Source organism: Lygodium microphyllum, chromosome 30 (genome assembly GCF_053477565.2).
Source record: "Lygodium microphyllum isolate KBCC chromosome 30, Lygodium_microphyllum_v1.1.10, whole genome shotgun sequence".
Taxonomy (NCBI): domain Eukaryota; kingdom Viridiplantae; phylum Streptophyta; class Polypodiopsida; order Schizaeales; family Lygodiaceae; genus Lygodium; species Lygodium microphyllum.
This window is the reverse complement of record NC_141164.1, coordinates 70,645,751-70,662,255: the sequence shown is the minus strand read 5'-3', so window position 1 is coordinate 70,662,255 and position 16,505 is coordinate 70,645,751. Positions and strand designations below refer to the sequence as shown.

Below are 16,505 nucleotides of genomic sequence, written 5' to 3'. Positions count from 1 at the left end.
AACAATTGCAAAAAAACGAAGATGCCTTTTTTTCCTTTAGAATTCTGTAGTGAAGACACTCTCTGATTTAGAAGGGAACCAAAAGATCCTACTGGAGTACATATATTTAAATGGCCACAAAAATCCCAAAAATCAGATCTATGTGATCAGAGTTGGATGCTTTGAACTTCAGTTCTCTAATCATGAGCAGGCATTACAGCTGACAGGTGGCCAACCCAGGCTTCTTGTTCAGAGAAAAGAAAGTTTTATTTTTAAAAGGCAAAGTATGAAAACAGGCCTGTAAGGGACTTCCAAAACAAAACGTATACAACAAAGCGGAAGTCCATTACAAGGCTTGAGTGAACAACCAGTCAGGTGGTCTATAGTGCCAAACCATGTGTGGCTGACAATGAAATGGACTGGACCAGATTTGTGGAAGCAAGGGCAGGTTTGGCTTGGGCATGCAGAAATCTAACATGATAGACTGAAATTTCCTGTTATAATTAGTGGACAGGGACAATATAAATAGGCCCAAAATTAAAGTGGGCAGCTGACAAGACCTTTAATGGACATACCCACAAACTAAAAGAAGCTAAGCCCTTCAAAAAAAGTTCCTTTGCTTGGAGTCAAAATCTATTCTGTTCTTGTCTCATATATATATATATATATATATATATATATATATATATATATAGAGAGAGAGAGAGAGAGAGAGAGAGAGAGAGAGAGAACCACCTGATGGCTTAGTGTCATCATGTATCTTGTAATCAAGTAATCTTGTATTTTTTCGTAATTAATACAATTACCTTTTACGAAAAAAAAGAGAGAGAGAGAGAGAGCGTGTTGGGCACATAGTGACTATTCTTTCGCCTTTTACTAAAGAGAGAGTGATGCACGGGGAGAGAGGGAGGGACGGTGATTGGCCATTGAGAGAAAGTTGTGTTAATGTCTATAAGAGGGCAAATGATAGCAGTCCCCTTTTATCTTAGCGGCAGCTTGTCCTCCTGAATAACCTCAATGATGGCTTGTCATATGTGCTGATACATAAATGAACCTATGGTTCTCCTTCCCCTTGTGCCAGCATCCCTCACTTGTAGGAAGTACATACCAAGTAGGCAAGAGATGAGGATGTTGATAATCCCTTTTTTTTAAAAATTACAGTCCCTCCATCCATTGAATAGGATAGAGCACCTGTATTTCACCCAACCGGCACACACGGGCTTAAGTGACTTATTAATCCTCTATCTCTTCTCATTAAGTTGTTTCTTTGTACACATGTTATGGTATATGACACTGTACCATCCCTTGCATGGATTGATGGTGGTAATGGCTTGTGGAAAGAGAGATTGTACTCAATTATGGTGCATGCAATCTCTATTTTGCCTTGCCTTTGTCTCTCTTTGAGAAAAGAGAGAGGACCTAATACTTGGCTTGTTGCTTAGGCAATGTGGCTTGCCTCTTCAGCATAGGTGTCCTAGTTAAATGGCTTTTCATTGACGGGTTAGAGGAGGCTCCTCCAATGGAGGAAATGGAGACGATTGGAGAGGGATCTTTCGCCGCATCTAACCCCTCATGATCAAGAGACCATCTCCTCGTGAAACTAGTCTTTCTCTTCGGATAGGGTGGTAAAACTTGATCAAGCACTTAATTACAGCAATTAATAACCGAGCATAAATTGAAATGCATAATTTACCTTAATAACCTTGGACATTGGATACCGTGTTGGTCCCAAAACTGGTGCCCCTTTTGGTATTTCTTTAACTTTGATTGCTAATGGAATGAGTAGAAGTAGAGATTCCACAATCTCCTTTGCTGTTCCAAAAGCCCCTTGCTGTAATAACAATCAGCAAGCAATTCGGGCTATTTGCCTCTTAACTTTTCACCCAAGACTTGCGCAATTGGAACCACAAATTGGCCAAATGTTGCTCCAATTTACAATGAATGGATTGGCATTTGAATTTCCTGACAATTACATAAATTTCAGGTTTTAAATTCGGTGTATAATGCCTTCTCCTATTGGCACATGTCTCAAGGTGGTTGACAAACCCTAATTTATGGAAAAATTTAGGGTTTATAGTAGAAAGCCTCCTACTATTCACCAAATATGGCTGAGATTTGCTCCAAATGACTGAGAAATTTTGGAAGTCTTTTGAGAAATTACTAGAAAAGGTGAGAGAAAGCCAAGATGAGAGAGAAACCTGATTTTTTTCACGAGAAAACCCTAAAATTTACTTACTACTTCCTTCAGCTTGCATTTAATGCAGTCAGCTACTACCAAGCACCTCCAAAATGTTGTCACTTGATTAACAATGCTGTTGCCAGCCCTGGAAAGTGTCTCCTGTTAAAATGCATGAATCTAGAGCATGGTAGCTATGGAGGTTGGAAGATGAAGACTAAGTTCATAGTGACATGGATAATGATTAGACCAAATGTAACACAAGTGAATTAGGTTCCAAGATAGCTTAGCCTGGACTCATAAACACAATCTTGTGTAAGAGACTGAAAATGACAATGAGACTAAGTGAAAGTACATAACATCATGATATTGCATTCATCATTGTGTGAAAGTGATAGTCAAGTACAATGCTTTATAGAAGTTGGATTGTTCCACTCTTATCACTGTGCATGTGGGATTCAGGACATCTCTTTTTGGAGCATACATCATTTGTCTATTTCTCAACACCCCTCCTCAAATGATGAGTTCCTACACTTGTTGGCTTTTGCCCCCCCTACATGGTGAGATGGCTTGGGGGACTAACTCATAGGCAGCTTAGTCAAATTAAATCTTGAAACTTTACATCTTTGGTAAGGGTTTTGTTTTACAAAGCAAATCCACTAAGGGAAAGATACAAACAATTCTTTAGAACAATCTGTTAGAGTTATTGATGGTAGTGGGAGCGAAATGGTTTTGGTGGTGATCATTTTGCATCTGATGTGCTCTTTTCTTGTGGAAACATTCACTGGCTGTATGGCCATTCTGGCCACAGTAATGACATATAATCCGATCCTTGTTGTTGTTCATGTTGAGTCCTCGACCACGACCTTTTGCTCCATAAGTGCCCTTGGTGTATAAGAGACTGTTGTTGGTGGTGTTTTCCTTTGCATCCTTGCTTTTAAGTTTGCTTTCTCCATCAAGTAGTGAGTGCTCAATATCTTTAAGTGAGAGACTTGGAACATTACTCAGGTTGGACACAAGATTCTCATATGGGTCCTTATTTACACTTGCAAGCAGTACGGCTATTGCTTCGTCTTCATCAATATTCTTCTTAAGAGTTGCAAGGTGGGTTTTTAGGTTCTTGAACTCGTTAATGTCTACGGTCTTTGAGCTGACCTGAGGTTAAAAGGAATTGAGAGAGTAAAGAAGTGAGTTATGCCATGCTCAGCTGAGCTTTGATACCATGTTAAAATGCAAGGATCTAGAGCATGGCAGCTATGGAGGTTTGAAGATGAAGTCTAAGTTCATAGTGACATGGATAATGACTAGACCAAATGTTATACAAGTGAATTAGGTTCCAAGATAGATTAGCTTGGACTCATAAACACAATCTTGTGTAAGAGATTGAAAATGACAATGAGACTAGGCGAAAGTACACATCATCATGATATTGCATTCATCATTGTGTGAAAGTGATAGTCAAGTACAATGCTTTACAGAAGTTGGGTTGTTCCACTCTCCTCACTGTGCATATGGGATTCGGGACATCTCTTCTTGGAGCATACATCATTTGTTTATTTCTCAACATCTCCCTGTCGTCCCCTCCTTGTTGAGATCTCCTGAACCGTCTTTTACAGCAAATTGCTGTTCTCTGATCAGAAAATGGACCAACAGCTTCCTCTCTCTCTCTCCCCCAAGTTGTAAATTAATTGAAAGACTGAGACCTAGCCCCCAAAAACGTTTTCTCAAATTGCATGGGCGTTTTGGCCAAGTGGCAGTCTTCTCAACCCAATTTTCAGTATTATCCAACCATTTAATTAATTTTCAGAATTAAATAATCTTAAAAATTAATTTCAACCCTTCTGACCCTATCCAAAATTAAATGTGCCCATCCATGATTAAATTGGCATGGCCATTTGCAACCTAGGGAGTTCCTAACCATTGTTGACCCTTAGATTGGCATTAATTAAATAATTAATGCTAGTCTCTAGTGTCACCACTGACATTTTACTCTCCACCAAATATGGTTGAGATCCGCTCCAAATGGCTGAGAAACTTTGAGATCTTTTGAGAAATTACTGGAGAAGGTGATAGAAAGTTAAGATGAGAGGGAAATTTGATTTTCTTCGCTAGAAAACCCTAAAATCTACATGCTGCTTGCTCTAGCTTGCACTTAATGCAGTCATCTACTGCCAGGCAACTCCAAAATGCTGTCACCTAATCAGCAATGCTATTGCCAGCCCTTGGAAAGTGTCTTCCTGCTGAGATATCCTAATGGTTGTATTCTATAGCAGCAAATTGTTGTTCTTTGATAAAAAAATGGACTAACAACTCTCTCTCTCTCCCCCAAGCTATAAATTAATTGAATGGTTGAGACCCAGCCTCTAAAAGTGGCAGCCTTCAACTGACATAACTTATCAATAATTTTTCCTTTGATACCCATTGCATCCTCGGGGTCATTGGCTTGTTACCATGCCATGTTCATCACGTGTGCTAAACAACCTTGCACATTTGATTAATAACTTAATCAAATGTATCAACAAGGTTAAAGCATCTTAAAATTTCATGTCTCCAAGACAGACCTCCCCCTTGAAATCCGCAGGATGGATCATGGGATAGGCTAGAAAATAGGTGAGGGTGGGGACCAAACAGAGATGAATACATAGGGTCACCACTACAGATGAATGATGAAAGTTTTAGTGTGCAGCTGGTTTAGAAACTCTGCATGATGAAAGCTCTGCAAGTGTCCTCTTAATAAGTTGGTGTTTTTTACATTTCTAATGGCTTCTAGTTTTACCTGCTGTTGGTATGGATAGGTTGTGACTAAGTGAATCTATGAAGTTCCTTGTCTTTATTCGCTAAAAATTTGGATTTTCCTTGGTGCTAGGTTATTTTAGTATGTGACAATACTCATTTTCATTCTGCGTTTTCAAATTTAAATACTATGTTCAGGTTTGCACTACAACATGGAGGAAGGTGTCTGATTGCAGATGAGATGGGTTTGGGAAAAACTTTGCAGGCAAATTTTCTTCTTCTACCTTAGATATGCCACTCATGACAATAAACTTAACAGTGCTATGTCTTAGGTGGTCATAAGAAACTCATTTTCATAAGTGTTTTGTTGTGGTAGACAAGTGATTATTGAAGGTTGTACTTTCTTCAGTTTCTGCTCCTGTTCCAGAGTTTCCTTATTCATATGATAATGTATCATTCAGAAGGATGTATGCTTCATTTTTCTTGAAGTTGGAAAGTCCAGCAGTCTATGAAACTTGGAAAAACCTCCTTCAACCTCAACTGCTACAGAGTCGGGGTTTCAGAAAACTTCAGAAAACTTCAGATGTTAACTTTATTCATTTTATAGAGCCTTGTAAGTATGTGTGATCATGTCAAATGGGCTGCCTGAGGTCTAAAGTCATGGTTTAGCTGTTGCTCACTACTGGATTCGGTTCTGTTGCTATCAGTCGTGTTTATGCATTCATGTCTTTTTGCTTGATCTCTATGCTCACCTTGTGTTCTTCTTCCAGATGTGTCATTCTGACATACCCCACCAAAATGGCTTTCCTAGTTTGCGCCTAGTGGTGTCGGCACAAAAGCATATGTCAAGCATCCAAAAACATTCCTCACAAGGGCGTTTGATCCTCAGAAGATGCGACCATTTCAAAGATGTAGTTGATTATCTGCCCAAGACGAAGATGTGTTGTACATATGACTGATTCCAACCTAAACTTTTGAGCTAATAACTTCCTTCACCATATGTTATGTCTCTATACAGGACCAACTTTTGCATTCAGCCATGTTATCTGACGTGTTCTTCTTCACAACTCTCTCTCTTGGAAGTCAATTTAAGTTTTTTGCATGTTTGATATAGTGCTTGGCAATGGCAAAAAATTTGAATGGTCATAATCTTTGGCCTTGGTACATGCATAAGGGGTAAAGTCATGTCAAATGGTTCAAGGAATTCATTCAATGCGCTGTTGATAACCTCAGATAGACACAATGTGCAGCTGCAATTTTTGACCAGCTTGCATTGATGCATCCTTGGGAAATGGTTGGAGCTGATGCTTATTTACACATATGGCAACTCCCCCCTTAGGTGCGTTCTGCAAAAGGACATACACCCCCTTGCATGAGGCACCATTTATATCACAAATGCCCAGTTTGATTGTGTAGACATGAGCTATATTTGCAGGCTCTTCCTTAGCACCGCATGGTGCTTTCAGCAATTGATATACCATATCTAATTGTTGCATGTTTCTATCAGTTTGTGTTGTGGCATCTGAATAACGTTACCAAGCTTCTTGTAATAGTCACATCTTTTACACGACTGACCTTTGCCCTCATGCTTGGGAGTTGGTGATGATCCAAACTTGTTTTGGCCCTTGTATGGGATACTTGATCACCTTAGCTCATCCCATTGCGGTCAAGTTGTATGTTGCATTTGACTTACAGAAAGAAAATAAGTTGGGACTACCTTTCATAACCAATGAATTGTAGTAGCAATGCTGTAAAATGAGTCTTGCAGTCCAATAGGCCCGGTAGATCCTTAAAGCCTTCCATATGAGTGATTTATGCATCCATTGATTCCCATTCATGTACACATCCACTGAATCCCATTCATGTGATCAGATTGCAACTGCTCATGCAAGTAGAGTACATCCATGTGTGTTCAGGTGTAGTATATGACTAGATGTGTGGTATGATGTGCCTCTTGCACAGCAAAGCAGTCTATGCATGCGCAAGACCATCTTGCCATCCCATCATGTTTTGCTTGTGCATAGGTGGAGCAGAGAGGGCTTGAATTCGCCAACTGTGAAACATGAACAAAAGATGTGCTGCTAGTACCATTCAACATGTCATCAGCAAACGGTACCCAAACAAGTTGTGTCTATTCTAATGCTTAGTTTTGTGCACACTGCATACAAAATACAGGCCCCAAAACTGCAGAAATGTGCCCAAATTTGGGCTGCTTTGCTGCTATTTAGAGAAGGACCTACACTCAAGTGCAAGTCAACACCCATGAGGCTATTCCAGTTTTATTGTCACGAGCTAGAGGTAGTGCTCATGCCTTCATGATCGAGTGTTTCTTGTTCAAACTGAGTCTCTGTTACTTCATACACACGTTTCTTTTCTGTTTTGAACCCACCATTTCTTGTGTATTAGGTGGGTGTTGAGGCTTTTGTTCACGTGACATATTTGCATTCTTGTTCTCACCAGTATTGAGATTATGCCTTTGATGTGGACGCGGCCCTCCCATATAGAGCCTAATGTAAGTTGTTGCATTGTAGAACTCTTTGAAAGATTAACTTTGGAGCTATTTGCTATCTTCATTCATATGTGTAGGTACTTGTCTTTTTGGTTGCTTAACTTGATTTTGTGCTCTTCTTGTACGACGTGTAGAACCTTATAGAGGTGGAGTGATAGATTACCCTAGAGGGAACTTGTGGGGACTTTATGAAGATGAAGTGCATTGCTCAGCAAATGTATTCTAGCTTGTGCTCCAATCTTGACTCTCCATCATAATTAGGACCTTGGTTGGGAGCCCTTCGTATCCCTTGGTATCCCTTGATATCTTAGGGACACTTTCATAGAGGATCCGTTGCCTTGTTTCTTAATATTTTGGACCTTGGTATAACACATTTGGACTTATTGCTTCTTTCTAGCAACTTCAGTAAGAATGCCTCATGCACTGCCTTTTGGGGTTGCTCATTGATCTTAATGCACCTTTACTGAGAATGCTTCATGCACTGCCTTTAGGGGTTGCTCATTTATCTCAATGCCTACTATCCATACAGTTATGCTCACTGCCTCATTTCATTCCACCTTTGTGCTCTCTCCTTCGTGCATGCTTCCACTGGCATTCTGAGAGGACTTTTCTCTCCTCAGCATATGAGTGTTTTCATGTGACAGTCATTATGTTGAACTCTTCATGTCAGAAGGTTGTAACGTTGCATATGGCCTCCCAAGTTCAACTTTGCTATGCAGAATTTTTCTGTCAACAGATAGTCATGGTTGCGTAAGCATCTCATGGTTTTTTGGACTTTATTTCTCATCAAAAGCTTTTGCAAGGGCTGCTTACATTGAGAAGTTTCGTGATGACTCTACAAGAGATATATTTGAAATTCTTAAACCTTTTCCAGGCTATTGCAATTGCAACATGCTTGAAGGAAGAGTGGCCTGTATTGATCATCACCCCTTCAGCACTACGACTGCATTGGGCTGCAGTAAGCTCTTCTTTTATTCTTTTGGGTTTCAAAAGTTACTTGGAAATTTGAACTATGAGGCTTAAGTATGTTCGCATGGAAAAAGTTCTGCCATGTTTGGGTGAAGAGATGTTCTAATGTTCAAGAGATGTTTTTAACAATATTTTGACATGCTTGAGACACCTTGGCTATTTTAAGTGTCATTCTTACTGGCGTAATGATATACCAGATGATCAGTCAATGGCTAGGTGTTCCAACCGATGAGATTGTGGTATGACTCTGCATTTTATCAAGCTGAAATTCCATCTTCCTACTTTAAAGCACTGTAAACACATGAGCTCAATAAGTTAAGAATTACATTCAAAAAGATGTGTAATGTGGATAGGGCAGTGCAGGTGGTAATGTCACAATGTTTTGGATCCAACAGAGAGGGATTTAGAATAGTCCAGTCTACCGGCAAGCGGCCCGTGAGACTTGATGGTCTTTTTAACATATTATCCTATGAGCTCGTTTCAAAGCTCCAAGATGAAATCATACAGAATGATTTTCAGGTAAAGTCATATATGCCTAATGGCTCTCTAAATTACTCACTTGGTCCTGCTTCTCACGTAAACCTGGTGTATAGATAATTATTGCAGATGAGGCTCACTATATGAAAAATGCACAAGCGAAGAGGACAGCAGCTTGTGTCCCATTGTTACAGGTGCTCAATAATTTCCTCCTAGCTTTTTTAAAGTCTAGGATTCTATTTTCCTGTAGACTTAGGTGGCATCTGGTTAACAGAGGTCGAAATATTCCATTCTTCTAACGGGCACCCCTGCTTTGTCAAGACCTATTGAGTTATTTAAACAGGTACTTTCTCCTTAGCCTTTTTAAAAGTGTCCACAGCATGAGGCTCAAAGTGTATGCTGAGTTATTTGGTTGCAGTTCAAGTTACTCTAAGGTCTGAAGGGACCAAATTTTGATCTCACAATTAAAAGACGCATACTGCAGCTAGAAGCCCTGCAACCTGGAGTATACAAAAACGTGCATGAGTATGGGAAGCGTTATTGTATGGGTGTATGACACTCTCCCTTTAATATTTGGCATCTGTCATGATACATGCTTCTATATGCAAGCCTTTCTGTTTAATTAAATCATGGAAACATTGCCAGGGTCATTTTGGTGTATATCAAGGAGCCAGTAACTGTGAAGAGCTGCATGCTTTAGTCAAATCCACAGTCATGATAAGGAGGTTAAAAAAGGAAGTGTTATCTGAACTTCCGCTGAAAAGGCGGCAACAGGTTAGTAGGATCTGCAAAACTTGACAGTTACTCTCTCTTTGATAACTGTGTTAGTGGCACAACTACGTATAGGAATATTCCTTCAAAATATCTGCATGTGCTTATCATGCAGATCTTGCATGTCCTTGTGTTGTACAGATATACCTCTCCTTGGATGAGAAAGGCATGAGACAAATGCGAGCCTTATTCCGTGAGGTAACAAAATTTTTAAGAAATGCTTGTAAAACTTACTTTCCTAGCATATGTCATTTGAACTTGAATGTGGGTGGTGGGCTAGAGTTCCAGCTCAAAGATTTGGGGAATTCTTCTGGGTATTTGAAGCATCTTCACAAAGGCTGTCCTAGGATTCCCTTTTCTTTAATTGGGTCAGATTTTGTGCTTTGTGGACCATTTGGGTGCATATCACACTTTTTCCAGAGATCATTTCAGACACATGCGTACTTCTGACTTTCAGTGCAGCAATCCTTATATGATAGTTGCTATGCTGTTTTTGATTTGTTTGAATAGGCTCTGTTATGAAGTCTATTTCTCCTTGTACACTTCGTTGTATTGATGATGTAATGAACAATAGTTTCACAAAAAAGTCTGTGCATGCGCGTGCGTGCGTGTATGTATGTGTAAAAATGTACTAGAAAATAAAGGTGTCCTTTCATTTGTCCAAACTTGAGTTGCCCAAGTGGTTAGGACATTTATGTTTCCAATAAAAGTCAAGGGTTCAAACCCCATCGGGTGCTTGTTGGTACATATTGGGAAATGATGTTCCCATAAGATTCAAGAATAAACAGCATTGCTGTAGTGACTTCGGGCACCAACTACAGTGTGCAAATCAATGAAGCCCACCAAATGTTACACATTAAGCATGCTAGTAACTAGGGATCACAGCCCCTAGTTAGCAGTGAAAAATGTAAATGGCCACCCACTGGATGATCTAAAAGGCTAAATTAAAAAGTTTTCCATCGTGGGAGAACTGTGTACTATACATTTAGGTTGTGGAAGAGACGAGTGCAACCCATAGATGTTGACTTGATGACAATAGATAACCCTTGCGGCATGCAACCTAGCAACTAGACTCACACATGCATGCACACACATACACACTACAGAAAGATAAGAAAGAAATAAAAAAATATTAACATCTATAGAAGGCCAATGTGGCCTATGGGACAAAACAAAAATACATCCATGTTTGATGTCATCTCATCAGTCAAGGAAAAATGGTATCTTATTCCGAGACTGAGTATCTAAAGAGTTGCAAAAAAGAGCTTTAAATAATAATAAAACAGTGTGAAGTACATCAGAAACTGTATGCTTGAGGGTATCTAGAGACTACAGGTATTTCTCTCAATCTCAAGATCGGCACATGATGTTAGCTATGATGTGGTACATGGTTAATCTACTCATGTGCCCGGGGGCAAGTCTTGAAATGTCCCCCTAGGATCCAACCTACATATGAGACATGACACCCATGGCAAAGAACATAAAGGAAATGGACACAAAAACTTACCTTTCAATCATCGATCCAAACAAGTTCATCCCTTAGCTTGGGAGCTAGCAGCATCTTGGTTCATGGATCACATTGTAAGAGTTAGTGTCCCATACCACCAGCCCACACCATTTGAGTGTGTGGATGTATCAGCCTATTGGCCAAGGGTCAAGAGTGGTGATTACATAATGATGTGCACAATAGACGCTTGAGTTTTATAAATATCAATTGGCTTCCCTAATTGGATTTTTCAGGAGATGAGGACCAAAGACTTAGGGAGGAGCTTTGAGGTCAGTTTTGTAGTTACTATTATCAAAGCATGGAGATTTGTTTCATCTGGCCTTCATCCGCCACCACAAACTACAGCAGAAGAGAAGAGGACATAGTCACATGGAAGGGCCATTTTTGGGTCTCTTGTCCCCGTTCCTAGTTCCCGTTTTAAGTCTATTGCATGTGACTATATAGTCACATGGAATGGCAATTCATGGCCCTCTCTGTTCCCGTTCCCTGTTCCCATTTCTTGTTCCATGTGACTATGGAAGAGGAGGCAGCCCCTTCTCTTCAATCACCATTTGAGATTAGAGTCAAGCCACACTCTTGGAGAAAGGGCTTGCATATCTGGGGGGAGCTTCTTACCTGACAGAGTTCATAGGAGGAGGATGCTTGTGAGAGAGGATTAGAGTAGTGGGCCATGGTAGAGTTTGAGAGCAAGTGGCACATTCACCTGGACCTAGCCACTTGTCTTGTGGATAGATGGAGATATTAGGCTTACCAGAAGAGGCCTCTATAGAAATTACAGTGCGATCAAGGAGAGTGGGTGTGGAGGGGTCTGTTTCTTGATTGACCATGTGACATGCCCTTCTTTGGCTACGTTACTAGGCTGGGAAGGAGGGTACAAATGAGTGGGATTAGAGCATATCTAGCAGCCACCTCCAATTGATGCAGATAAGGCATTTCAGCCCATTTCTTCTTAGAAATTTGGAGGAGGCTAGATGAGAGCTTGAGGCCTAGGAAGGTATTCCACTTCTTATGGCTATTAGCTCATAGGAGCTTATAGTTGGTACTTGGCTTGGATATGACAAGGACTCCGTGGCATGCATAAGATGTGGTGAGCTAGAGGAGACACAAAGACATTGTCTATGAGATTGTCCCAGAGCTTAGGAGATATGGAGGAGAGTCCTCATGGTGACATTCCATAGCTTCAAAATAGGTCATTACAACACAATGGGTTGATATATTCTCTTCTCCTCTAACATCTTAGGCCTTGTCTAGTTTCTCGATAACTTTTTCACAAAGAAAGTGATGTTTTTATAGTTCTATCAATTGCAATCTCTTTGTTTGTGAGAGCAACAATGTGGGATTGCATGGAAACTATGCGTGATAGTTGTCAAGGCAAATGCTTTGCAAAATTGGGTTCAAATGTTGTCTATCTTTTTTAGGGTCTAGTAGGCTAGAGGTGTTCATATGCACTTTTAAATACTCTATAGTTGGTTAGAGGTCAGCATTGCAGGTAACAATATTATTGTGCACCCCTAGATGAGTTCTAATGTGAGAGATTGCTGAAACACAACCATTTGTAACTAGTTTGAGCATACATTAATAATCTAACGAAATACCAAAACAGGAACCAAGAATTGGGGCCAACAAGTGTCACATGTGGTGTAGGAGACCTCTACCCCTAGTTGTGTGTGAATTTTTCTTGCTGAATTTATTGTTATGTTGAATTAAGTGCAGGGTTGTCATATCTGATGGTGTCCGATTAGTACGGCCTAATAATAGTACGGTACTAATTGGATACCTACGTTCGATGAATTTTGAAAAAAACATATAATTTAAAGTCTACTTAATGTTTGGACTTAAAACATAGATTGAGAGACTTTACTTAAAAGTAAGTCAAAAGAGAGTTGAAATAAGAGTATAGAATGAAACCACCAACTTTATTATGAGCCAAGTTGACAATCTCGTACAAAAAGGCTTACAAAAATGGATCATGTAACAAAGATGATCAATCTCATGGGCTCTAAGTACTCATATCACTCTCGGCATCGGAGATAGAGGCGTTCTTGCCGCCACTCTTTTTGCAGTGTAGCTTGAGAGATCGACTTGGAGGTGTTAGTGGATGTTAGTTCATGTGTGAGTTTAAGTATGTGTCAGTAGGCTGGGCATTTATCTTTTCTATTGATGTGGCCACCAGATTACTTGGTATTGATTTTATGGCCAGTGGGCATTTTTTGTGTGGCTAACTTTATTTTATTAGCCTTTATTTGTTGGTGGACCTGTTTATATTGGGGGCCCTATTTATAGGCCAAACACTATCTGTTGTTGTATTCTTTTTACTACACTGTGGTTAGTGTTGATCCTTTCTCTGTATGCTTTTCTTACTGCTTGAAATCTTGACACTATTGTGAGTCTGTATTCTTAGCACAAATCTATCCCTCCAAATCCCTCACCTTTGTTAATCTGCATTGTTCTACCATATCATGGTTTCTTTGGACTCTTCTATTGATGCTCAATTTTCTGCCATTTTTTACTCATCTACTAGTGTTCTATTGGAGACTTGTTGTGTTCAGATTCAATTTTTAGTGAGGATGCTCTCTCTTGGTGCTTCAGATGTTCCAACTTCAAAGAGGAGTGATATATAGAAGAGGTATTTTTAGTGCTATTTTGTGGCAAGAAGGGACATCTTTGGAAGGATTGCAGGACATTAGCAACTTTGCAGAGGGGAATGAGTGGACATTGACGAAGGGTGATGATTCTATTGAGGAGTCTTCAGCATCTACAGGTTGAGCTTTAGGCTTTAGCCATGTGGCCCTGGCACTGGTTGCAAGGGCTTCCCTTCCAGCTTGCTAGTACAATTGATACATGTCATCCTTCACAACTCTTCGGCGCTAGAGAGGGAGTGTGAGACGGTAGTGAGGTGGGGCAGTCAAGGCTCATCTATACTTTTATATAGGTGCACAAGATCTAGAGAGGGGTTTCCTTCACGCATTGGCAGGTAGAAATTCTAGCTGGGATTGATATCTAGGTTCATGATAAGTTGTTTGACAGAGAGTAGGATTGGTATAACGAGGGCATAAATTTTTGATGCTTTGCTTAGCATTTGATTAAGTGTTAATCAAATGTGCAAGTGTGAGGTGCACATGTGATGTGTAAGTTATTTATTTTACAATGATGGACCAACGGCCTTGAGTTGTTAGTGGATGTCAAAGGCAAAAGTTGTATTAGTGAGGTACTAGGTGGTGCGTGGTGACAGATTTTGGCCTAGAATATTTTGTTAGCCATTAATGTTAGTGGTGACATAAGAAACTAGGCATTAATTAATTAATTGATGCCAATTTAGGGGTTATTAAATGCTCGGGAATACTTGGATGACAAATTGGCCTCGCCAATTTAATTGTTGACTAGTAAAATAAATTTTTTGAGTAAGAGTTAATTATTAATTTGATTTTCAAAATTAATATTCTGAAAATTAATTTAATTAGACAGAAAAATACTGGAAAATACATTTACAAGGCTGCCACTTGGCAAAACTTGCCCAAATATAAGCGGAAGGCTATTAGAGGCTGTTGGAGCCTCATTCGAGCACTATGGACGTTGGGAGAGGAAGAGAGAGAGCTACTATTGCAAGTTTTTGAAGTGAGCGATGCGCAGTGGCGATGCAATGTCGTGCAATGAAAATGTCAAGTAGAGAGCAAAACGTGAGCAAGAGTAGAGAGTGAGAGTCAGAGAGAGAGATGCATGATGTTCTTGGCTACAATCTTTTTGTGTGTACCACTTTAGGTTTTAGATAGATGTATATGAAAGTACAAATGTGCTAAGAATGTGTTCACACCCGTGCACATATAAAAGGCATGATGGCCATAGTAACAGGGAACGGCCGTCCCGAGGCCCTGGGAACGCGGGAACACTGTCCCAAACGGATGGGCTGTATGGGGACGCCAAAATGGGACGGGGACGTCCCTTATCCCGTCCCCAATAGCCGTCCCCCCGTCCCGGCCGTCCCCTTGTCACGTCCCTTGTTAGGGGACATTTTTTTTTTTAGTTTTTTAGTTTTTTGGTTTTTTTTTTTCTGGGAGTGGGTGTCTTTTAGAGGGTGGTTTTTTTGTATGTTCTTTGATAGTATACATTCACCCACATACACAGTAATATGGGACCGGTTTTGAGGGTAGGGATGGGAATAGGGAAGGGCCCACAGGGACAAGAATAATAAATTGCAATTTGCCATGCCCTGTTACCATGAGAGGGGGCTCTAACATGGGGATGGGTCTGGGATGGGAAGCTACAAAATGGGCATCCCCTATTACTATGCCCACATATCCATCCACCACATCACATGCATACATTTTCAAATGCTATTTATGTATGCCGTTTCCTTCCGCGTCCCACCCTCCGTTCCTGTTCCTTGCTTTTAGCCATCCCCCGTCCCCGACCCCGTCTCCGTTCCCGTTCCCCGTTCCATGTTACTATGATGATAGCCCTTTATTGCCAACAACCTCCCACCTAATGGCAATGTGCCTTAAGAGAAGAAAAGAATCAACTAAGTCTAGGCATGTACAAAGCTGAAATACATATACCTATCCAACTTCCATCATCTGTCGGCAATGAGCAAACTCCTCTGTTGAAAGACCTTTCGTGAGATTTGCAGGATTATCATTTGTATGCACTTTGACAAGCTCAATGCTCTTGCTGTAAAGTATATCTCTAATGAACTGATACTTCACCTGGATGTGCTTCGTCTTTGCATGAAAGACCGGATTCCGTGCTAGCATGATAGCACTCTGACTATCACAATGGAGAACATGTAACTCTGTAATGCCAAGCTCTCCCACCAGATGTGAAAGCCATAAAGCTTCCTTGCATGCCTCAGTGGCAGCCACATGCTTTGCCTTTGTAGTAGAAAATGCAACATACTTTTGTAGCGTGGAAATCCAAGAGGCTGCTCCTGTGAACATAAACACATAACCAGAAGTGGACTTTCTGCAGTCCACATGACTAGCATAGTCTGTATCCGTAAAGCCAATGACAGATGCCTTTTGCTTTCCAAAGCAGATGCACAACTCCTTTGTGCCTTTGAGGTATCTCATAATACCTTTCACTGCTTCCCAATGCTTTTTACCAAGGTTTGCCATGTATTGCCATGTATCTGCTAACCACTCCCACTGCAAAGGCAATGTCAGGATGCAACCATAGCATACATCAAACTGCCAATAGTTAAAGTATATGGTATCGTGGCCATTTCAGCCTTCTCATCATCAGATATAGGGATGTCCTCTACACCGAGTTTCACATATGGAGGTTGTTGGACTAGAAGGATACAACTGAGAGAGTTTGAGATCTTGCAGGAGCGTTTGAGTGTGACGGCTGGAGAGAGTGTGAGTAGAGTGAAAGTCTGAGACGATAAGAGT

General features: G+C 40.4%; 1 protein-coding gene across 2 annotated transcripts in view; it reads left to right on the top strand.

Annotated features, from left to right (window-relative positions):
• CHR18 (chromatin remodeling factor18) overlaps nt 1-16,505 on the top strand; it is a 105,936-nt gene that overhangs the window by 70,422 nt on the left and 19,009 nt on the right. For both annotated transcript variants that reach the window (XM_087673468.1, XM_087673469.1), the window contains exons 14-22: nt 5,087-5,153; nt 8,272-8,355; nt 8,564-8,605; nt 8,730-8,885; nt 8,960-9,037; nt 9,118-9,186; nt 9,328-9,393; nt 9,489-9,617; nt 9,756-9,812. In XM_087673468.1, the coding sequence (XP_087529594.1) occupies nt 5,087-5,153; nt 8,272-8,355; nt 8,564-8,605; nt 8,730-8,885; nt 8,960-9,037; nt 9,118-9,186; nt 9,328-9,393; nt 9,489-9,617; nt 9,756-9,812 (748 nt within the window). The remainder of the gene's footprint in view (nt 1-5,086; nt 5,154-8,271; nt 8,356-8,563; nt 8,606-8,729; nt 8,886-8,959; nt 9,038-9,117; nt 9,187-9,327; nt 9,394-9,488; nt 9,618-9,755; nt 9,813-16,505) is intronic.